The 23347-nt window shown below is 45.2% G+C and overlaps 1 protein-coding gene across 1 annotated transcript in view; it reads left to right on the forward strand.

The window, feature by feature from the left end:
• Window positions 1–107: 107 nt before the first annotated feature.
• Window positions 108–23347, forward strand: part of rad54l2 (RAD54 like 2) — a 61329-nt gene continuing 38089 nt past the window's right edge. The window contains exons 1-3 of the mRNA XM_088637007.1: window positions 108–204; window positions 911–1135; window positions 17748–17928. Coding sequence (XP_088493133.1) covers window positions 17802–17928 — 127 coding nt within the window. The 5' untranslated portion in view covers window positions 108–204; window positions 911–1135; window positions 17748–17801. The remainder of the gene's footprint in view (window positions 205–910; window positions 1136–17747; window positions 17929–23347) is intronic.

Consider the following 23347-nt stretch of genomic DNA (forward strand, 5'->3'; position numbering starts at 1 on the left):
GAGGGGATCCCCATGACCTGTAAAGAGTTTTGTGCGGAGTTTCCAGACAAGTGTTATGTAAGTGAAAGGAATTATTTCAATACTGTCAGATGGCCATTGGAGAAAACGCGCTGCACTGCGCCATCACATCCAGCAGTCGTCTCTGTTGTCGCCATACAAAGCAAGGCAGCAGATCTTCAGAAACAGTACGGCTGGAAATACGAGGTTAACAACCTTCAATTGTATTAAGGTACCTAAGGCTCTTGGTAAAGATGTTTAAGTCGACAAGTTCTGGCAATTTTGCTAAACTCCTACCACCAGTTTGCAGCCTCAACCGCACGAAGTGTTATGAAAGGGTTACCTAGGTGACCAGGTAGTAGCAGGCTTATTGAGCCGTGGATAAACCTGTTAGTATAATACTTCCATCAAAACACACTTTTGCTGTTCACAGTCTACTAAGGACAGTTGTGATAGTTCACGGTTTAATGGGGTTCTAGGGTCGTCGTTTTTTTTTTTTTGCAGGGGTGGAAATAAAACCAGACGTAATTGTTGTAGAATCCATTATGGAAACATTTTTGGGATCTGCTTATATAGCCGAACTTCATTCCAACTATATCCCAGGGCGTGTGTACAGGTCAGTGCTACAATAACCAAAAAGGAAGATTCGGTTTTCGGTCATCGAAGTTATTTTTAGCTCCTGAACGTGAAAAGTTGTGTACCGTGCAGTTTTTTTTTTTCACACGCTACTTATAGCCAAAGTTTCAAGTACACTGTCACTGAGCGTGTACAAGTAATGGTTAAAAGAAGGAGGGGAAAAAAACGTTTGATATAGATTTAGCCCGTTCCGGAGTACAGATGTAAAATATAACGGCATGCATGATCAACTGTTGACTACAAGGTTTTCTGTCTCTCTTCCCTGTTCATCTCCCAGCCCCGTGTGTCGGTTATTACCAGATAAAGACATTGGCAGCGCGTCCCCGGAACCCTTGAAGCCGAGGCGATGTGTTCCTGCGGGGGGTGGGGACGTATTCGCTGTTGCTCTTGAAGAAACTGATGAAGGAAATAAAAAGGCATTTGCCGTCAAATCATTGCGGGAGGATAGAAAATAATTGAAAACACAGATTCGCAGCGGGGGCAGACACAACAAAGGCGAAAGGTAAGGGAGGGGGCAGATCCGGCTTCGCCGCGGCTCTAACGTTGCACTTTGTGGAAAACACGATGTAGGAATGCTTTTTTTCCTTCCCTAATGGATGCATTATGTCAATTCTGGACAATAGAGAGCATTGCACGGCAAGCATGGAGGTGCTGCATACAGTCACTGTATTACCATGTTATGAAACGTGTACCTGAAGCCCTTTTCCTCTCTGGGGGAAAAAAAAAAACAAATCAGGAAAATGAGAGTCTTGGCTGAGTCAAAGCGAACTGTCAGACTTCATAGCTTTAACGTTCAATATGAAGCGATTTTAAGTGTGCGGAGGGGGCGAAACAAGAGTGCTCAGCTTTTCTGTTGCTGTTGCTTGTTGCTGTTGCTGTTGCGGGACGATGTGATGCGGCAGTTTTTGTTTTTTTTTTTCCCGCGAACATGAGAAAGTGTTGCATGAAGCTGTTTAGACTTCACTTTCTGCGGGTTGTTTTAATGCACGGTCGAGGACGCCCGGCTCAAATGCCGAACATTTAAGACAGTTGTCGTACCAATTAAGAGCAGCTGCACAGCACGAATTTAACCCCCATGTAGTCAGTGTTGACCACCGTGCATCCGCAAGCGCTCCCATAAAACGGTAAAGCACCAGCCAATTATATAAGCGTTATGTAAACCAGCAGAACTAAGGATTATACACTTTCAGTTTCAGAACTGCTATAACGTCAGTCTTGTTAATGAATTTGGTGTCATGGCCAGTATAGACTGGCTGGCAAACTGTCGGCAAGTCACCTAGAAGTTGGGAGAGGAGCATTGTGGAGGCTGTGCAGTACGTTGAGGGATACGGTACTGTGTTTTCTTTCAGTTGCAAATAAACCTGAGTCACCCCTTTAAAGGCGCTCAAAAAATACTAATGCCGGTTAACTATGGTAATAATATGCACGTTATATTGAGTTATGAAGTTACAACGACTGTGGCGCTCTGAATTTCGCGAGGTCCGAAGTGAAAATCAAAAAGGTTGAATTTGTGGTTTTCTCTTAATACATTGGAAAAAGCCAGCCCGTTCAGATTATTTGTATCTTTAAAATCAATCTGAAAATAAGGATTTTTTTTGGCGCAGTTGTGTATGCATAAACTCTGCTGACATAAAATAATAATATCGCCTCCAGACCCTCTGCTGTAGCTCAATTACAACTGAAGATAGCAGCATCTGGGTTCCTTGTTGTGTGTGGGGTTTTACATTCTGTTAAGATATTATTTCTTTCCAGAAAAAGAAAACATAAGAAAAGATACAGTAGAAACGAGAGGAGGCAGTTCAGCCTATGTAGCCTGTTTGGTAGTTAGTAGCTATTTTTTCCCGGAATCCTACTCCGTCTTTTCCCAGGAGGCTAAGATATCGGCTTCAACAGCATGGTTGACCGGTTTGTTTCATGCCACCAAAACGTTTTGTGTAAAAATAATGTGACTCTTGCTCTCAGTTTTAAATGCACCCGTTAAATGAATGACGTTTCCACTTGTGCCCCGTTGTTTGCGTTTCACTGTTGATTCCGACGCTATCCGCCGGCTTGGGATTTTGAAAGCTTTTGGAGGATTTTTGAAAGATCGAATCGCATCCCCTCGTAATCTTCTCTGTTAAAAGACTAAAACGACTCATTACTTTGAGCCTGTCGGTTTCAGACATCCCCTTAACCCCTGGAAAGTTCCCAACTTCTCCTTTCCAGACTGATTCCAGAGTTGGAATGTGTTTCTAGTTACATGCTGTAGATGTACATAGTAAATGGTACACATTGTCTTTTCAAGATTTAACTTGTATGGTTTTGGCTATATATCCTAAGATCGTTTGTCTTTTTTTTTTTGCATCCCCACGGCTAGAATCTGAAATCATTCATCTTTTATTTAATTAAAAGCCTTAAGATCTTTATTAAAAGCCTTCTGAAAATCCTAATATACCATGTCCTATGTCTAAGGAACTTGCAAGTTCGTTAAGTAGGATTTACCTACTTAATTACTACTTTATCTTAATTTATGCTTACTTTAATGCAGTTATATAGATTTAAAATTCCAGTTTATCCTCTAGATTTAATTAATCATTTCCATAAACCTCCATGTTGAGCAAACATTTTCACTTGCATGACAATTATTAAATACATTTTTGTCACTATAACTTTTTTTAATGTGATGAACAGCACCTTTGTAATTGTCCAGTCAGTGGTCATTACTCCTGTCTTCAGTAACCATTGGAGTTTCTTACGACGGTCCCCTATCTCCTCTTTGCATCTTAAAAATAAATTATGTCCTTTGTCTCTGGGCAGAAACATGTGGAATGTGGTAAAAGAGCAAAATTGCATTCTCCTAGGCAGAGGAATTGTAGTTAAAAGTACTTTGTGATAATACTGTTTTGTTGAGGTGAACCAACACTTGACTTGTCAAGGTACTGGAGGAAATGGAGAGGGTGGTGTCTTCTGGTTTTTTTTTCCAATCTGAGTAGTGGATAAAGCAAATAACCCAATTGTTTTCTTACAAATATACTGTATAGGATTTTACTTAAGTTTCTTTCATTTCTTTTCATTACTTAAAAATCGTAGTCACATATAATACATTTTAAAATAATTACAACTAAGTAGTGAATTGAATAACAAGACCACTTCCTGTTTGTAATTGGGAGCTCTGGTGGAGTAAAACTCAGAAAACTCATAGCCTTCAAGGACCTAGAGCAGAAATTTGAGGCTCCTGCTCTAGACGAGTATGCTTGGGTAGGTTCCAGATCTCCTTTGCTCTTTAGAAATCTTTCAGTGTTCTTGGACTCAAAATCAAGCAGTCTGCCCCTTTTCAGATAGCAGGGCTTAAAAGAAATATAGATGTCACCCTGTGAGAGTCATATTGTTCAGAGTGTCAGGACATAACCAGCTAAACTGTGGGAAATTTATCTTTGCATTCTCTTCCATCATCACCACACTAGTTATTGGGGAAAAAATCTGTGTTGTTTTAAAGTGTTGTGTCTGAACTAGCCTCCAGTTTCCTGCCACCCAGTTCAGTGATCCCAGTACGGTCTCTGAAAAACTCGGTAGCTCGCTTGTTTTTTAAATGGAATGGACCGGTCATGAAAATAACGACAAGGCTATGCTGGGCTCATTGCGTGCTGTGATATTAGTAGGACCTTCTCTGTGTCAGACCTGGCTTTGGCAAAGTTAATGGACTGGCTCCATGGAACCGATTATTGACCATTATTATGTTGGAACTTACGTATTTAAATCCCAGTTAAAGATCCACTGGAAAACAGTGTAAGAAACATGATTGCTGTTGTGCATGTTTCGGTGTCCAGCAACATTGACCTTGAGCAGATAATTTCACTGCAGTTCAAAAGCCACTTAATTCAACTATTAATGATGCTTTCGACCTTGATGCTGTATATCGATTAAGGCTTCTTTAAGATGGGACCTGCAGCTGAATAGAGGACTTGCTCTCTGCACTGAATGTATTGACCTCCTTGGGGAAGCAGTGAGGGTTTGAGCAGTTTTGGCCACAGTTGTCCCCCTTATGGAGATGTCCTTTAGTCAATAAGCAACAACTGTCTCGCAGCCCAGACATGGACCACGCAGAGCAGACCCATTTATCTTTGTAACTTTTCTGAGCGTTCAAATAAATCTTGCCAGATCCTGAGCTGCAATAACGGGCATTCGTTCACTTTTAATTTCCAACCTGTGCTTAAAGCTTTAAAGAGCCATTGAGGCACAGCAGTGAGCAGAATTGGCTCTTCTGACGGTAATGGAAAATGAACGGTAAATCCTTCAAGACGTTTTTCTCGCTGGTTATTACTCGTTGGTGGTTAAGTATATGCATGGTTGAATTTTAATTGTACGCCAGTTTAATACATCAGTCATCTTGTCACTGTAATGCTTTACTTTTTAGAAGTAACTTTCCTGAGCTCCAATTGGCGGAGTCGTATCGGGGAAGGGGCGGGGTTAGTCCGCCAGGATTCGGAACCAGGCATCTGCCGGCTCGCAGTGACATCACTGGGACGCGCCACTCACCGCGCGTCACATGACCAACGGTTCTGACCGGTGGGTGCGTCGGAGCAGAGCTTTTATTCTCCCGAGCAGTAGCGGAAAAATTGCTTTAGAGCTAAGGTGTAACGTAAAAACAAGCGCAATGATTATTATTACTGGGGTGTGTTGATATTTTGGCCTGCTTGCGTGGTTTCGAAGCAGTGCCGATACTGGCAGATCAGTTTGGCAACTAACAGAAACCAGCATGTGAATGCCTGGTTAGGCCTGACACCCACCCTTCTCCATTAAAGCCTTTCGCTACATTGAGAAGATATTGTAGAAAATATAGTCCTGGGATGGGTGGCACTGTGGTTAGCTAACCCGCAGTGCTGGGGCCCTGGGTTCAATTCTGCACCTGTCCAGCTGTCTGTGTGGAGTCTGCATGTTCTCCGCAATATCTGTGTGGATTTCCTCCGGGTGCTGGCTGCAGTCTCCTCCCACAGCCCAAAGACATGCTGGTACGTTAATTGGCTTAATTGGCTTCTGGGAGAATCAGCCCTGGTGTGATTGTGTGTGTCTGCCCTGTGATGGACTGGCGTCCCATCCAGGGTGTACCCTGCCTTGTGCCCATTGCTTGGGCGCACACGATAAAGAGGGTTAAAAGATGGATGGAGACGTTAGTGTTTGTAGGTGGGCTCTGAGACTATTGATGGACCCCCGCCTCTTAGAGAAGGAACATTTAGCCACTCTGGACACCTCGATGTGTACCATGGTGGAGCAAGAGACGTGTACCGCATAGACCATGTGTACAGAGAGATTTAAAGAGTATCAAACCTAGAGGGAAAAACTGTCTCATCCTGGAGTGGCTCCACTGCGCGCTGTAGTGTTTGTATTTGATTTAAACAAGACTGAGACCTCAGCGCATGGAGGAGGAAGCAGCAGGAAACTGTGCAGCGAAAAGTTCAGAACACACAGTGGGACAGAGAGAAAAATCCAGTTGCGAAGGACAGTTCTAGAGTGAGAGGGGGGGGAAAAAAATAGGCTGAGCACAATTTCCGGAGAACACTGCAGTCCATCCTTTGGCAGGAACTTTCAGAGGATGACGCTCGCTTGCGGAGTTGTTTCGACCTGTTCCTGATAAAGCGAGCAGCGGGAGACTTGAAGAGAACATTCTGATGGGTGCGGACGCGGAGTGGCACACATGAACAATTCTGCTTGCCAGCTTGCTGAAAACACTTTTTTCCTGTGCAGATCCTTTGCACAGAGGATTAACGATCAGTCATAATTTTTGACACGTCCTGCTGTGAAGTTAAAACTCCGTAATATAATCTGAGTTTTTTGTTTTTAGTTTGCTCAATTGAGGCTTGTTTTTGCATGAGAGTGGAAATAATGTTCATTAACTATCCCCATGCTGCTTTGTCCCACTGCCAAGTGTAACTTTTCTTAAAGTACCGAAAAACTGGAAAGTGTGCAGAGTACTCAGCGCCTTAAGTTTATAATGTTTGCATGGTTGACACAAATCTGAACATGTTCACAGTTGGAGGTATTGCTTTCTTGTCTGCTTTTTTTCAGCGGTCAGCTTCACTTTCCTGATTCTGTGGGGTTTGTTTTTCTTTCCTGAAAACTGAGGGAGCTCTTGAGGTAGAGGAACGTGTCCAGTCCCAGGCTGTGTCTGGCTTTGTGATTTAAAGTTGCTGTAACTCAAAGCGTACAGTATTTACAGGTTTTGTATTTGACGTAGAGACGTCTGATACAGCGGTGCTGCTTCTGGATCAACGTTGTTGCAATTTGCACTTACACCTGAGGAAGGAGAACTCCCCGTGAAACAGTGCTTCAGCTGGAACAAATGTGCACAGCAAGGGTGTGGGTTCCAGTGCAGAAAAGTCATTGAAACACTAAGAGTGCTGCTTATGCAGTTTAGGGAGCCAATATGTTTGCATTGATCTGGTGTTTTTTTGCATAAAGTGATAGACATCCTCGTTATCAAGGAACACCTCGTTAAGCATAATCATGAATGCCTCAGTTATTGTTAGCCTGCGCTAGAGGAGTTCTTAGGGTTCTGAGATTAGCATCCTCTGAGGTCCCCAGAAACAACAGCTCATTTTCATTAGCTTGAGTTAACTCTCTTTCAGGGAGTCCACTCTCACGTGCTTTCTTGTGAGGGGAGGAGTTGTTACTGGATGCTCTCACTGGAGAGGAGCTCTCGGGACTTGATCAGTGTATAGTCCATCGAGGAGGCACAGAAAATTCTCAGCTAGGTACAACATTTTGGCAGGATAAAAAAAAAAGGAATGTGCACAACCATGTACTGTATGTTATGAAAATAGAGTTAACCTGGTAATCCAAGGGGCCTGGTTGCCTATATTGCAGGTGCTGGCAGATTAGGTCAAGCCGAAGGGAGAGCAGTTTAAATCTGGCACATAGCATCTTACGCAACAGGATTGAAGATGCTGTGTCTTTTCTCTCACTCCCAGGTGGAAGCGAATTTCGGTACACATCCCTGCCGCTTGCATCGCAAAACTGTGCCGGCTCTGCGTACAGTTTGAAGGGCTAGGAACAGCTGGAGCCCCTGCGCCCTGGGTTTTCTGTGTCTGACACCACAGCTAGGCTGCCCCCCCAAGCTGAAACTGCACCCTCCTCAGAGCTCAGAGCTTCATTTCACATTCAGTCCAGGTTGGGGACGCTGGTTCTGCCACTTCATGGAGGAGTTGTATTTGTGCAGTAGAGGAAGCACAGCTGTCGTATCGGACAGGGATTAGGGAGGTGAGAGGAGGGTTCGCCCAATTTCAGTGCTGACCAAGATTTAACTCTAATAATAGTCCGGAGCAGAGGAGTGCATTGTGCAAATTCTAAAACCGTTCTCTAATGTCTCACTCGCTGAGAGCAGAAACAACAAATATTGTACATCTAGTGTGGTTTATAAAAATAACGCCATTTTATAGGATAACTGAAGTGTCATTAATGCCCAGCCTCACACATTTTTGATATGCTTCACAAATCTTTTTTTTTTTTTCCATTTGGATTCAAGGGGTTGTGTAATGATAGTATTCAAAAAAAGTAAAAATCTGCCGCCTTAAATTTCTGTGCAATGAATAATATGAAAGTTCCATGACGGGTGTTTTCTAAATCTAAACCCTTCCAGAGCGATTTAAGTGGAAGGAAACCATCTTCTCGAACTTGCATTGTCTTTGTGCTTGGGTGTGTACGAGTACTGTATCTGTGCTTTTAACTCACCGCTCCAGTGGAGGTCTGTGCAGTTGGGTCTTGCCTTTTGGCCTTTATCCAGTCCAAGGTCACAGGGAAGCCTGAGTCTATCCCAGGTTCATAGTGTAGTACAGCATGCATTGACATTGTTTATGAGCAGTATCTCACTGTGAAACGAGACTAGGCCTCGGAGGCCCAGACCACAGCTGGCCAATCATTGAAATAGGTCGTTAGGGTTTTTTTCGCGTCCTGTAGTACCGTTTCCCGAAAAGAAGTGCTAGACTTGCATGGTGTAGTGTCTGAGATGTTGAAAGCTTTACTAAATGCCGAACTTAGGACTTGCTCAGAACGCAAAACACAATTGACTCCGTAGAGTTAAACTTTGACTGTGCACCCTGTTTGAGCACTGATGCGAATGAGCCAGACCTTATGGCTGAGGGGGTGAAAACGATTTGGGACCTGTTAGCGCTTGACTTCCTGGTTAGCAGGTTTTTCGCTATTGGCCCTGATGTGAGTGTGTGACTGCCCCTGTGGTAGACTGCCTTCCCGCCCGGGGTGTACCTTTCCATGTGCCTGTTGCTTGCTGGGTTAGACCCTGGCTCCTCTGTGACCCAGTTCTGGGTAAAGCGGTGAGAAAATGGATGGATGATAATAATAATAATAATAATAATAAACTTTATTTTATATAGTGCCTTTAAAGGTGGCTTCTCAAAGCGCTTTACAGGATGACAACAACAATAAATAAGAAGACTACAACAATAATTAAGAAGATTTCACAAGATAGGACACAATTATAATTACAACAATACAACAATATCAGTAGAGGAGACCGTGGAAGGTGGTATTAAGAAGAGCAGAGGGGTGAAGAATGGAACCAGTTAAGTAAAGGTTATGGATGGAAGGTTAAGGATGGAAGGTTAGAGTGAGGTGTTCTTTTCTTAGGCCATTTTCAGATGTCAAGTTTTCTTGAAGATTCCCGATTCTCTTTTCAGAAATGACTTGAGGACTTTTTTATTCAATGTTCAAATTGTATGTCACCCAAAACACCTTTATAGTAGCTATTTACTATCGTTATGAGCACTGTGAGCATTTGTGTGTGGATCCTCGTACATCTGGGATAATCTGGTCCGTTTTTGAAGACTAGAAGAACCTCCTGAATGTGAAGCATTTTTACTAATTAGGCTTCAGGATTGGATGTGATTCCTTGTAGTAATGAAGACTCCTCCGTTTCAGAGAGCAGCTGGCTGTGATCATCTTTGGGTTTTTAAAAAAAAAAGGCAAATCTTTCAAAACCTGGTTTAGCTTGAGCAGTGGCTAGCTCCACTGCATGTTTGCATGAAGGCAACAAGAGTTGAGCTTCAGAAATATGGGCTCTGACGTGGTGCTAACACAGTTGCATTCCATGCATTGCTAGTCAGCTTGTGCGTTGGTTTTGTTTTGTGGGGGGGGGGGTGTGGAGGAGGAGGCATGTGGGAGCAAGCGTGCTAAAATCAGGTTCAGTGGTCAGTCTGTTGGGAAAGAGTCGGGACTGAAAGGTCACCCAAGGGGGTTTAAGTGAGCATCAAAGTACACCATCCCCTGTGACCCTGGTTGATGTAATGTGCTGATCAGAGGATGACCTTTACTGTGCCTGTGTCAGGAAGGGAGTAGTTTAGAAGAGGGGGGGGGCATTTGATGTTTTTTTTTTTTGAAGGACTCCACTGTCTGTTTGATTTCCTGCAGTGTTGTATAATGATCTGCAGGAGCCATGTGTGTTTGGGGCTGCCTCTCTCTGTGTGTGTTAGCGTTCAACTTCACTTATAAGTAATAGCTGCATTAGCCAGCTCTTATGTAATTCAGCTTATGCAAGCAGCTGTCTTTGGTTTCAGTGGCCTCCTTATTATTTTTTTTTGCTTGCCTTTGCAGATGAAAACGCCAGCTTATTCCTCTTCTTGCAGTGATGTAGGGTGAGTGAAATAAAAAGCTTGGAGCTGAAATAAGAGCAACTGGCACATATTTATAAACGTCCAACCCCCCCCCCCCCCTTTGGGGTCAGGCACTAGAATGTAATTCCTGTCAAAGTTGTGGGATTACATGCTGGTATGAAGTTCCAGTCCCAGTTGCATGGGTCTGGGCTCCCGTCATGATCTTTCTGACTAGTGATGCAGCTACAAACCTACTTTCAGTTGTGAAAGCTATGAGGGCAGGCCGCCAAGTGGAAGAATGGCGCTTGTTTGTGGCTTGGGGGTGCACAAGAGTTTCATCTCAAGTTGTATCCCTCTCTCTCCAGCTTTCTCTCTGTAATTCAAAATCCGTTGCAGGTATTACCAGATTGAGACACCCCTTTTTTGCCTTGGGGAGTGGTCTAGGAGGGTGAATAATTGAGGTCCATCTTTCAGTCTCCACATCCTTTGGAATGCAGTCTTTTGTGGGTCTTTAATTAGCTCATGAATATTGCTGGCAGGTGGTTATTGACCGGCTCGTTTATTTGGCTGACGCCTTAATCCAAAGCGTCCATTTGTGCAGCTGGGTGTTTCACTGGAACAGTGCTTCGCTCAAGGGGACAGCAGAACCGACTTACCTGGGGCTTCGAACCCGCAACCTTCCAAAACTTTAACCACCTCTCCACATTCCTGCCCAGTTGAATCACAACTGTTGCAAACCCACAAAAGCGGGTACTTCTCCTGACCAGGCTGTAGAACCAATACCCGTATGTACCACGTCCTGTTAGATGACTTAGAATGACCGTTGGGTGTGCATCTACTTTTTGTTTTTGCTTTTAAGTAAGTATCTCATAGCCATTATTAAAAAATATTTAATAATAATAATACTATAGCACCTTTAAAAGTAGCTTATCAAAGTGCTTTGCAGTCAGAAAATTATGATAGGAGATTAAAGAGTTAGCACAACTAACTCTTTAGTTTTGGTGGCAGACAGACATCAGTAAAATAAAGGCATCTCTGAAGAAGAAGGTTTTGAGTCTGGATTTGAAAGCGCTCAGGGAAGGTGGCTCTCTGATATGGTTCATATTTTCTTTATTTTGACAAGCAGATCCTGCAGTCTCTCTTGAATAGTCTCTCTCTCTCCTTTTAACTTTTTTGACTTGGTTGTGCGGTGTGCTTATGTTTGTATTTGATTATTCACTTTGCATGAAATTGCCATGAAAACTTGAAGTGCTCGAAAAGTGGAGGTTTGAGGAAACTAAAAGGAACCACATCCTGCCCATTAATAAACCATCCTGGGTGTTTTTTAAGAAACTGTATTTCCTGATTTAGAAACCCAGCTATTAAGAGCTGTCTGCGAGAAAGCCACACTTACCCAAATTGTTACAGCAGATCTCTTGTTTGCCTCAGAGCTATAACTGTATCAGCGCTGTTACACTTTTTTTAGGTTGGCTTATAGAAAACAGCTGTGCATAGGCACTTGCATAATTCAGGTTGATTAGGTTTGGCGTTTCCCCACCTACAGTACATGAGAGGAGAATTTCAGTCCTCTCTTCAACCAAAATAGTGCCACTAGTACCAGGGTGACTGAAGTGGAATGTCTAGTCTAACACTTTGAATTAACTCTCTGAATCATGAAATAATACAATAGTCATTCGATGGTTGATTTTCACAGAAACAGATACAGCTAAAGAGCTTATTCTCTGGGGGGGTGGGAAATACACCCATCCTCTGATTCATGTTTTTCAAGGTTACAGAAAGATTTTTTTTTTTGCTTCAGTGAAGGTAGCTGGTCCTTTGTAGCCGGTCGGAAGACGCCATCCTCATAGCATGACTCCTCTAAAGTCTCCCACAGCGTAGTTCCTTAGTGCATCTGCGTTTCTGAGATCTTATACGCGTCTCTTTTCTGTTTATTTTAACTAGTGTGCCGTTGTAGTTCTCATGAGCAGAAGGGTTCTGACACCTCTCTGGGTGAAAATAAGTAATATTGGGCAATTACTGTAGACCATGGGAAAGAGTTTAAAGGTTTTCCATGTAAAGCAATGGGCCCTTCGTTCTTTTTTTATTGGTAGTTGACAGGGGTGCTGTTAATGACATCTGGGATGGATATGTACAAAAGTGGACAGAGACGGAAGCTTTGGTTCAGAGCACGTTTATCTGTATCACAACTAACACCACATTCTGGTGGAATTCTGCGATGATGTTGTGCTAAAAGGAAAGGCGTGGCCCAGGTTATTCTGCACACGGGAGGGCCTGCGGGTGATGTGACCCCCTAACCCCCCTGTCTGGGGGGGGGGAGAAGGGAGAAAAGGGCAGCCGTCTGATCCTACTCCAGCCTGAGCACTCAGACCCTGCTGCCCCGAGTGAGCAGACCCTCAGGAGGTGAGGAAGACTGGTGACACGACGCTGCTGCCTGCTCCGTTACGAAGAGCAGGGCAAGTGCCTTCATGCATCGAGCGTGCAGCATAGCCTGCAGCATCATTAAAAGGCACGGCCGTGAGAGGGGAGGAGTAGTGTTGGGTAGCTGGCTCTTGCACAGTTAAAACAGTGCACAGAAAAGTGATAATAACATGGTCCCCGTTTAGCAAACTTCACCTTGGCAGTCAGTCTCCTTAACGTCAGGCATGATGTAAAGTGTCTTCAGAAAGTATGAAGAGTGAGTTCACTCTGCAGGCCGTGCTTTAATCTGCTTTAGACAACCAGTCTCGCCTTCACAGCTGTAGTATAAAAGGGCTTGGCAGCGACTTTGAAGTGAATGGTCACATTCTCACTTTTGACGGGGGGAAAAAAGAAACGTTCTTCATACCTTTGGAGGGAGGGAATGGTAATCTCACCATTAAATCTGCTTGTGCTGCAGCAGTGGCACCTTTCAAGGGGATGAATGCGTGTTCCAAGATCCCTTACCAGTTTTCCACAAATACTGGCAGTATCCCATGGATTTTTGGAGATAGGCATTGTAGCTTTGAAATGTCTCGCTGAATTGTTCTCTCATTGGCAGCGCCCAGGAAATAGCCTCAGTGAATTAAAGGGGGGGAGCCACATTGTTAAAAAATGCCTTAGTCACGCCTGAGACCGACATCCTTCTGTTTATTGACTCAAGGCTGGGTGAAGGCATCCCCCGTGTCTGCAAGCTGGAAAACCCCCACAGCTGAAGCCCTCGCTGTCCAGGAGGCTGCGTGCAGAAATTGTTTTGAGAAACACAAAAAAAAAACCAAAGCAGCATCCAGAACACAAACAGCCTGCCACCGAGCGGTGAGTCAGCGTGGGGGCGGAGTGGAGCCTTCTTCCCTGTACAAAGCGCGGAGCACGACGCACATTAAGAGTGGAGGTGCCTGGGCAGGAGGAGATGGTGGGGAGGGTATAAATGATCCTGGTTATGTAAGTCTCTCTCCAAGACGGGTGTGCTGAAGGGAACTGGGAAGGGCTCTGCCCCTCTCTCTGGCTGTCTCTCTACCTCCTCCTGTTATGTAAGCAGCCCTTTCTCGTGTCGCCAAAGCCTGGCAGAGATGAAGGAGGAGATGTGCTGGGTGTGTTGGCAGCTCTCCGCAGGCTGTTGAGCCTGTCTGCCTGCAAACAAGGTTACATAAGCCAGACGCCAAGTAGCCCCTCTTTTAGAGAGAGTGGTGAAGTGTTCTTGGCAGCAGCTGGCTCTTGCTGTGGTTTTCGAAGGCTGAATGTTGGGGGGGGTGTGTGTCTGGGTTCTCCGGAGCGTTGCTCCAGAACTCGGAACCGTTAAAAATGTCCCGAACCATCACGGTATTTAAAAAAAAGATAAGATCTCGTTTTATTGTTCGTCCAGAGGGTGGAAAATTGTCTTTGGCATCACCGTGCAAAACTATAAAAAACAACACTCCACCTCAGATAAACACGCGTTAAAACAAACAATAGTCCTAGACAGGCAACAATACCTATACACGTCTCGCTCTGGCCTTATTACAGTACCATTACACACAATCCGTCATTTAGCTGCGTCCCGTTCCTCCTCCTCCAGTCTATATTGGACCAGCAGGATGGTGCTGTTTGACAGACGTGCTAATTATTACAAGTCAGGTTGATTCCCATTCTTTACCTAAAGTACCTGAGAAGTAGTTCTCTTATTGTGGGCCACTTAAACGTGCCTTTTTTTTTTGGGAAAAGGCCTGTAACAGGGCTTTACAATCCTCCCACGCTTGTGCTCGTGCTCCGCCCTCATATGTAAGACGAAGAATATCTCCCCGAACCCAAAAGGCGTCAGTCCGAAGACGGGGAATGGAAAGCTGACCGACTCGGGATCTCCATATTTGCACTCCCCTGTATTTACACCCTTCTACGTGCATCACGGACACAGTATACGGTGCATCTTCTGTCCGTACAAATCCGTTCCTAGTTTTTCCAGCAGGAAGGCGGTGGGCCGCGCTCCGAAGATTTTGAAGCTCTGGTGACCCTGGCCTGTGGAGCTACAGAGCAGCTGGAGCAGCAGACTCCTTGACCTGGATTATATTTTTCTCGAGTCTGTTCGGCCTGCTGCTTGGCGAACGCGCTGTGACCCCCCCAGACCTGTCTGGGATCTGCATTTCAGGGAAGGCTGAGCCTGCGGAAGTGTCCCGCTTGCTCCCAAGTCTCCCCTCCGGCAGCTCCCTGGCGCTGATAATCGATCAGCAGGGAGAGTTCACCCAGCCTGTGCTGCAGTGTGTGGGTTAGAGCTGAACAAAGCTGTCTGATTGAGGCCTCCGTAGTGGCAGAACACCAAAGCAACCTCCAGCCTTTGCTAGCTGTAGATAATTTGGTTCCACTTGATCGTCATTATTGTTAGCTGTAACTCGTAATAAAAATCTTGCTTACTATAGATGTGTGCACTTGCCATATGTTTAGAAAAAGAAACGTTTCACTTTCAGGCCTGTTGCATTCTCAGAAGCCGTTCTTCCCACTAGAAGAAGCTCAATTATGCAGTGATGCATCTCGAATATCACAGCAACGTATTGCTGTGTTGTGTCTGATGCCTGTTTCCGAAATGAATTTGTTCTAATGTCGCAGCCTTCTTCAGTCCAGTCTAGGAGTAGGCCTGAATATTACAGATCACAAGGTCGTCCTGTTTTCATGCCATCCCACCTCTTAATTGGACTGCTGGGCTAATTAATCGCCTAACTTAGCCGGCTGAATCCTTTTCCAGGTTATGGTATGAAGAGACTTGTACGTTCTGCTGGACGTTGGCCATTGAGGAGCAGAGCTGCACCACTCTGCTCCTAAACCGGTGCCCACCCCTCCGTTTCCCCCTGCTCCTCATTATCCTGTGTCTTCCACTTATTCCTCTAGCTGAGGTCTCAGTCAGATCATTGAGCCTTTAATTGAAGCTTTTGTTTAGTCAGGGCTTTTAAATTCTAAGTAGCTGCGGCCTTCGTGTTGCACATTTTGCACTCTCATGGGCAGCATGAAGTTTGCAGCTGTTGAAAGGCCTTCTGGGCACTAAATCACAAGACTTTGAATATTGTTAGAGCTAGGGGGGGGGGTGGTCGATGTCTATCCAGTGTCAATACATGCAGTTCCCCCTTAGGGGCAAAGAAAATGAGGTATTTGAGGGTCTGATCAGGCGTTGATTAAAAAAAACTCCTCTGGATTGCCTTGGTTAATTAAGTTCTTGGTACATCATTAAGAGTCATCATCAACAGTGCAGGAATAGGGGATAAAAAGACAAGAGGGAGAAGGCCAGAGAGGAAGCAGGGGAGGACAGACAGCAAGGCACAATGAGGGTTGTGGTTTGGATCAGCTGTAAAGACCAGATTCTAGTTAAGTATCTGAACCTTGTTAAGAGAGCTTGCCGTTCTGTTATTTTTAGGAAACTCCGATTCCCTGTATAGAGAATCCCTTGATTAAAAACGGTCTCTCCAGGTTAGCGGATGCATTTTTAGAATAGGTTTACTATTCTCTTTGTAGCATCCAGATTAGTGAAGAGAGAGATTCAACAGTGCGTTGTGTTCTGTTTAGTTTAGAAGGTGGGTTTCTCTCTCTTGTTGGCCTGTGTAGAGGTTGAGGAGAGGACAGTTTAATGAGTCACAGTAAGTTGTGCAGGCTGCTTTGAATGGTCAGTGAGTACAGATCATGCTAATTAGACAAATAATTGGTCCAGTTAACGTGCTCAGAGTTCAGTTTCAGTGAAAATCAGATGTGCGTCTGCCTCCAGACACTTTCAGACCCCCAAGCACAAATTACCAGCCGTCTCTGAAGGTTTTAATGAGCAGGGTTGGGAATTCCTGATCCAAGCAAGTGGATGCAGGTGGAGTTCCTGAAGAACAGACATATGGATTCAGGCAGTGCTACTGTTGAAGTTTCTTCAAGACATTTTAGTGCAGTTTAGAACGAGTTCCAGAAATAGACTTCACTGCTGCAGCGGCCACATCACTGTCACCTCTGCTGCCACATCCATAACCTACTTTTACCGCTAATAATGGTCGTTCTTTTGATTTTAGAGAACCACCGCCCCCTTTAAGCTCGTTGAAGTATTGTTTAGGACTTGTCCTGTGCACTCCTGGGTTATCATGCTGACATGTTTCCCGGGCTGTGGCTTGGCTGTCGGGTTTGGTCGCAGTCGGGGACGCGGCGAGTCGCTCCTTTTCTTTCTGGCGAACGGCGGGCTTTTTGCGGTCGAGTTTGAGTGCCGCGAGCTTCAAAGCTCTCGCAGCAAAGGGCTCCCTGAGCGAGGCGGTCAAGCGATGCTCCTTCAGACTAATCATCACGAGTGTGCCTGGAGGAGGGGTGGGCATGGTGTGCATCACAGTTTGCAGAGGCTCTGGAGTGGCGCTGGGAGGGGGGTTAATTTTTCCTGCTACATCCAGAAATGCTGCTGCCTTAGAGCAGCCTGAAGCGTGTCCGATGGTTGTCAACGTGCCACCCGGTTTCTGCTCGTTCCGGGATTGAAACCGCAATGCCTGTTTCTGTAGTTAAGACTTGGTTCTTGCAACTATTTTTTTTTTAAACTGTAGTGTGCAGCTCTGCACTAACGAAAGGGCTGAACGAACCTGTTTTTATTAATGCTCGGTGTGGGGGGGGAACTGCAGAGCTGTTTCTGATTGGGAATGAAATGGGGGTGGGGGTGCTCGCTCATTGGCAACATGGAGTGTTTTTCTTTTTGTGCTTTTTATTTATAGCCTTTCAGTTTGTGGGCATTGATTCGCCGCCCTACCACCTGGCTCACAGACGTGATACGGCTCCTCTGTGAGTCCCCGGTGTGGCCAACAGGCGGTTCAGGGCCGGTAGGGATCGGGGATGTAGTTCCCAGGAGCGGTTATCCGAGAGATCTGAAATGGAGACGCAGTTTAAGGACTGCGTAAAGAGAGCCGATCCCAATGAAGTCACGCACTGTAACTCCAAACATGTGCCAGTACACTGAGGAGAAAACACTGCATTTGTAAAGTGTCTCATAAATAGCTCAGGGTGTTGACCTGAAAGCCCCTGGAGGTTGTTGTGGTCACATGGTGGGTGTGGGGGGTTTCGAAGAATGTCAGCTGTGGTGACGCTAGAGGCCGTGTGTTTCTCTGTGTGCAGGACCAAGCCCCGTGAAGATGCGCAGGTAATGTCCAGAGAGCACTGCGGGGGGCCATGTCTGACGAGGCGATCTCAGGGAGCGATCTGGATCCCGACCTCGATCCCGAGGAAGAGGATCTGGAAGAGGAAGAGGAGGAGATGGAGGAAGAGAACGACGGAGATGATGAGGAAGACATCAATGGTAAGTAGGGTCTGGACTGAACTCTCTAGATAGAAAACAAATGCTGGTTGTTTTTTTTTACGTTTTGCAGGCGATGGATATAGGTCACTCAGTTCATAGCGCTCTTGTCCAGTAGTTTCAGTTTTGATTTTGCAGACTACACAGTCCTTGTGCAAACTGCTTGAGTAAAGTAGATTTCTTTAGTTTTTTAGTTCTGTCTGTGAAGAATTAGTCAAAATAAGGTAAGAGACTTGAAATGCATAATTTATGGTTTTGGCTTATGACCATGTTCTATATTGGCTTATTATTGCTCTAATAGCTGTGCAGGGTTACTTCTCATTTCTGTTTTTTGTTTTTGGACGTATCCCCCAGACTTTCTCCTGCAAGACCTTACTGGCTGTAGGAATGCTTTTAGGCTTTGTGTGAGTATTGCAGAAGTGTCTGAAGTATTTTACCGAACACAAAAGAAGTTACATGTAATTGGATGGATTGTGATTGTGCCAGTGGTTTAAGCCTTCAGGGCTTCAGAGAATTGAAAATAAAGTACATCACTAGCTTATTTTTAGGTTTCTAGAGATTTCTTCTTAGAAAACAAGACACTGGAAGCCTGAAGGCAGGAAAAGAAGGATACAAATTTGAGAAACTGGATCTAATGAGCTTTTTACCTGTATCTTTTCATTTCCGGGTGTCTCTGGTGGTTTGAGCATAGCATCAGTGAACATGCAGATTCCTGATCTGACCCCTGTAGTTTCCTCTGGTGTCGACATACCTGAAGGTTACTCTGGTGTTGACATACCGTTGGTTAAAAGATTTGACCCCTGTATGTTTCTCTGGTGTTGATACAAATGAAGGTTCCCAAATTTGACCCCTGTATGTTTCTCTGGTGTTGATACACGTTAAGGTTTGCAAATTCAACTCTTCTGGGTTTTTACATTTGACATTTGTCTGCTCTTTTTGACAATGGGGGCTGGACACCTCTACCCCTGAACTGGTTACGAGCTTGGACAGGCATGGATTCCTACAGTGTGTCATTAACACAAATTTATTTTTTCCTAGTTTGAATTCTGAAGTCGGTAGGAATGTTCAGTTCACTGGTAACACTGACAACAACGTTTCATTCACGGAAAGTAACTTAATTATCCAGAGTGATTATATTATATAAAGTTTTTATATACATTAAACGGTGGCTCTGTGGCTCAGGATCTGGGCCTATGGCTGGAAGGTTGCCGGTTCATATCCCGTGGCCGGCAGAGGAATCCTACTCCGTTGGGCCCCTGAGCAAGGCCCTTAACCCCAACTGCTCCAGGGGTGCTGTATAAATGGCTGACCCTGCACTCTGACCCCAAGCCTCTCTCCCTGTCGGTGTGTCTCACAGAGAGCAAGCTGGGGTATGTGAAAAGACAAATTCCTAATGCAAGAAATAGTATATGGCCAATAAAGTGATCTGATCTTATCTTAAACTAAATTCAACATGGTTTTCCAAGTACAGTAATTGCTAGCCAAAATTTATGTTAATTTAGTTAATAAAGGATCCTGAGCCATGAGCCATTTCATCCCTTGCCTCTGTAGAGTACAGCTGAAGCAGTCATCTGAGTACCTGTTCATACAAATATATAAATACTTTTGCATCTTTCAAAAGGACAACCCAAATGCATTATTTATTTCCCTTTTATTTTTGGAAAGGCATCCTGATAATTGCAGGTTTGTTCTGTGTTTTGGAGAAGCTCGGTTAATGTGTCGGGTTTGCTTAGTGTTCCGCTTTTAATGTCTGAACAAAGTGAAGTGGGACTGTGTGTTTGTCAGGCTGAATTTCTTCTGTCTGCAGCTGCGGCGCTGCCGTTCGGCTCAGATCTCGGCTTTCCCAGTCGTCACAGATGACAGGCAGTTACAGAAGAAAACAAATCAAGCCATCCCTTCACAACACTTCCAAATAAAATGTGCACTAAGTATTTTCCTGGAGCCACACTTAGCAGTTGAAGACTCCCCAGACTTAGATTTTTTTTATTTGCCTGTAGAAGCAGAACAAACGTAAGCAAACCACACCTACGCCAAGTGATAGCTTTAAGACATCTTGCAACTACATATGCACACACGTTTATGTCTCTCTTCTGTTCTGTTCCTCGGTAACTTACAATGGCGAACATTTTTCCCCATGTGCACCACCTATAAAAGTGAATGATGCATCTTTCATCACCCATTTAAGTTTGGGTGCTGTATTATCGGATTAAAAATTTGAAAGTGTGACCTTACAGTACGTGTTTTGAATGCATACACTTATCAATAAAACAATTGATAATGTAATATTTCAAACAAGTTATTCCTTAGAGAAAATGAGGCAGAAATCAGTACCGTGCTCTGTTCTGCAGAAAATAAGGAAAGCCGCAAGTAGGAGCAGAGCTGAAGACACGTTATATTACGAATAAAGAGTCTGTTTTGGATAAACAATGCAGAGATGCCGCAGGGCGGTTGATTTTGCAGTTTTTTTTTAATTGTGTACATCTCCAGTCCTTGCGTAGAGAGCCTGTCAGATATATTTGATGCCTCTCGAATGTGGGAGGTAAACCCATGTTTTAGAAACCACGAGAAGAAAAAAAAATCAATAATGAAGCAAAAAAAAAAACAACCTTTAGGGTTTCTGGCAATAATTTCTTAAGCTGTTTTGAAATGCAGGGTTGATACCATTTGAGTCAGCCAGTTAGGAAACCCTCACAAACATTCCCAGATGAGCACTTTTTAACAGTTCTTTGTATCATAACTGATGTCCTCGGGATCGGCTACAGCTGTTAAAACCAGAAACGCAGGAAAATGCTTGAGAAATTGTGCTTTCAGCAATAGGATGCATCATCAGGTTAATCGGAGGCAGCAGGAGCAGGTGTAGTGATGCAGTCCCTGAGGACAAGTTAAACGGGCGTGCAAAGGATTGTGGGGAATGTAGTTCAAATGACAGTGGAAAGCTGTAATAACAGTCAGTCTGGTGCCTGGTGTCAAAAAGGACAGGAAGTGTCACTGAACTTGGAGGTGGCATCCTGCTGATCAGATTTCTGTTTGTGAGTGTTTTTAATTTGGTTAACCAAACCAGACTTTGTTCAGCTGGATCATCCTAAATATATCATCATGAATACAAGTATACATATGCTCGGGTATTGATGTGAAAACAAATTGAAAACTGGTATTTCTTAATTCCTAAATAGTTGTACTGTTTTTTTTTTACTCATTTTACTTACTCTTGTGTGAGTATACATAAACATTATGCATACACAGCGTGTGTATTACATTCGAATGAAGAGCATCAATTTCATACGTTTGTGCATTTTACGTATCTAATTCTTAAAAGACAAAGGCCATACAAGAAGAAGAAATCACGGGAGAGTCTGCTTTGCTTTGACATTTGTGATCCTGAAAGAATAGTGCCACCTACTGGTCCACCAACACCGCTTACAGCAGCGACCTTGGTTTCCGGGAGATCTCCCATCCTGGTGCTGACCAGGCCCAGTCCCGCTCGGCTTCTGAAACCAGGTGGCAGTAGTGCTGCGTGCAGCCTGCTTCAGCTTCCCTGCGCTCGGACCTCAGTAAAGATGCTCTTGAAGTGCCACTAACTAAACCAGCAAGTCTCTGAGCTTCACTTTACCACAGTCATGCGAGAGGTTGTCTGTTCCCGGCGTTATCGTTTGCTGTTACGGTCCAGGAGGGCGCAGAGCAGATGCTGCAGGCCGGTGCGCCGGTCCGGCCCGATCTGGATCCTGCGTGCCTGTGGTACGTCATCCGTCCTCCAGCTGTGTAAGAGCTTTTTCCAGGCTGGGGGAGCAGACATGTCGAACGCAGCCGGGGGCTGTAATTAATCCTCATCTGTCATTTTTTTCTCCACGACGTGAGCCGCTGCCTCCGGGGAATAAAAGGAAAGAGAGAGAGCGAGGAAAGGAGAGCCCGCTCGGTTCGGAGATGTGGTGGGAGCAGGTTAATTAGCCTCCCCTCGTCGGCGGCCTGTCAGGGGCGTTTGGCCTTGGAGCACAGACGACGTGCACGCCGCCTCTCCGCTGCGACACAAACACGTTATGTAATGGGGTTATAAAAGGCTGGGGTGGGGTGTGGGGTGTGGGGTGGCGCCGCGCCCCCACAGCTCTTGCCTGCAGATCTCCCAGCTCGCCCTGCCTCAGCTCCGATGGCGTTTGGGGTGGGGAGCTGGCTCTGGGGTGCGTCAGGAAAGCAACGCCGTGGGGTGCCGCGGAAGGCTGGGCGTGGAGATTTTCTAGTGCCATTTTCTCGGTCTTCTAGACTTCGGAGAACTGAATTGGAGTGGACATTTGACCCGTGTTCTGAAAGACAGGGCAAAGGGAAAAGTGGAACTAAGTGGCATTTCGTTTTGCCAGCCGGGGCAAAGAGTGCAGGAAACTGACATCTACTCCACACACACACGGTTACCTTTTTCCTGAGCGTCCGCCGTCCGCTGTCAGGATGGGTTACTGTCAGAATTGCTCAGACGGTGCGCAGCGCTTCACTCTGTACCGGGGTGAACTGCAGGGCAAGAGTCAGTCGTGCATCGGCAGCCTCATTCTTCCAGCGGCCCGAGGTTGCCCGGCGGAGGGGTCTGGCAGCTGTTGGAGACCCACGCTTGGATGAGCCGCGGTGTTGGAGCCAGGGCAGCGCTGGGGAGGAAGGAGGGATGCGCGGGAATAAATCCGTAGGGGGAGAAGGCGACGGCTCGTTTCCTGCCTCTGAATTTACTGTAACTGGTCCAGTTTTAGAACTCCAGTCTGTGGGCTGAGACTCAGTGGGGAAACCACACAAGACAGTACAACAGTTTACAAAGAGATGGGTTTTTCTGCGGATGTGCCTCTTCTTGTCTGCTGTTTAACTTGTACAGTGAGGCTGCTTTAGTCAGGCTAGACATCCTTTGCCCTTGTTTGAGGAGGCCCAGAGAAATCCTTCTGCGACTCCATTGTCGGTCTGTCTTGCTTGTGTCCGGTGGTGCTGTAGCCCTGGTCCCGCAGTGTCACGTCACCTGAAGGACTCCCAGTACGGTCTCTCCCAGCACAGAGGTCAAACAGCCATGAGGGGTCGGCTCAGATGAAGGCAGAGCAGGAATTCTCCTCTCGCTTCTGAATGAGCGATCGGTTAAACCAGATGTTTCCAAACGGTTTTAGAATCCAGCTAATCACGTTATTTTGCGGTATTTTAATTTGACCCTGTGGTGATGTAACCGTGGAAATGGGAGACTTATCTTATGAATTTGATTTACACATAATCCAGTTTAGTACACAAATAGAAAGTTTACTCAGTATTACATGTCCGTTGAATTCCTCCCCCCCTTTGTTTTTTAGCCCCTCATACTTCGGACCAAGTGGTTGTTTTGTTTCTAAACTAGGAGTTGTTTTGGATTTATGAATGACCTGGACAGGGGAGGGGAAAAAAAGGGAACTGCTTCCTCTATCCACTCCCTCTC

Source organism: Lepisosteus platostomus, chromosome 6 (genome assembly GCF_059453375.1).
Source record: "Lepisosteus platostomus isolate fLepPlt1 chromosome 6, fLepPlt1.hap1, whole genome shotgun sequence".
Taxonomy (NCBI): Eukaryota; Metazoa; Chordata; class Actinopteri; order Semionotiformes; family Lepisosteidae; genus Lepisosteus; species Lepisosteus platostomus.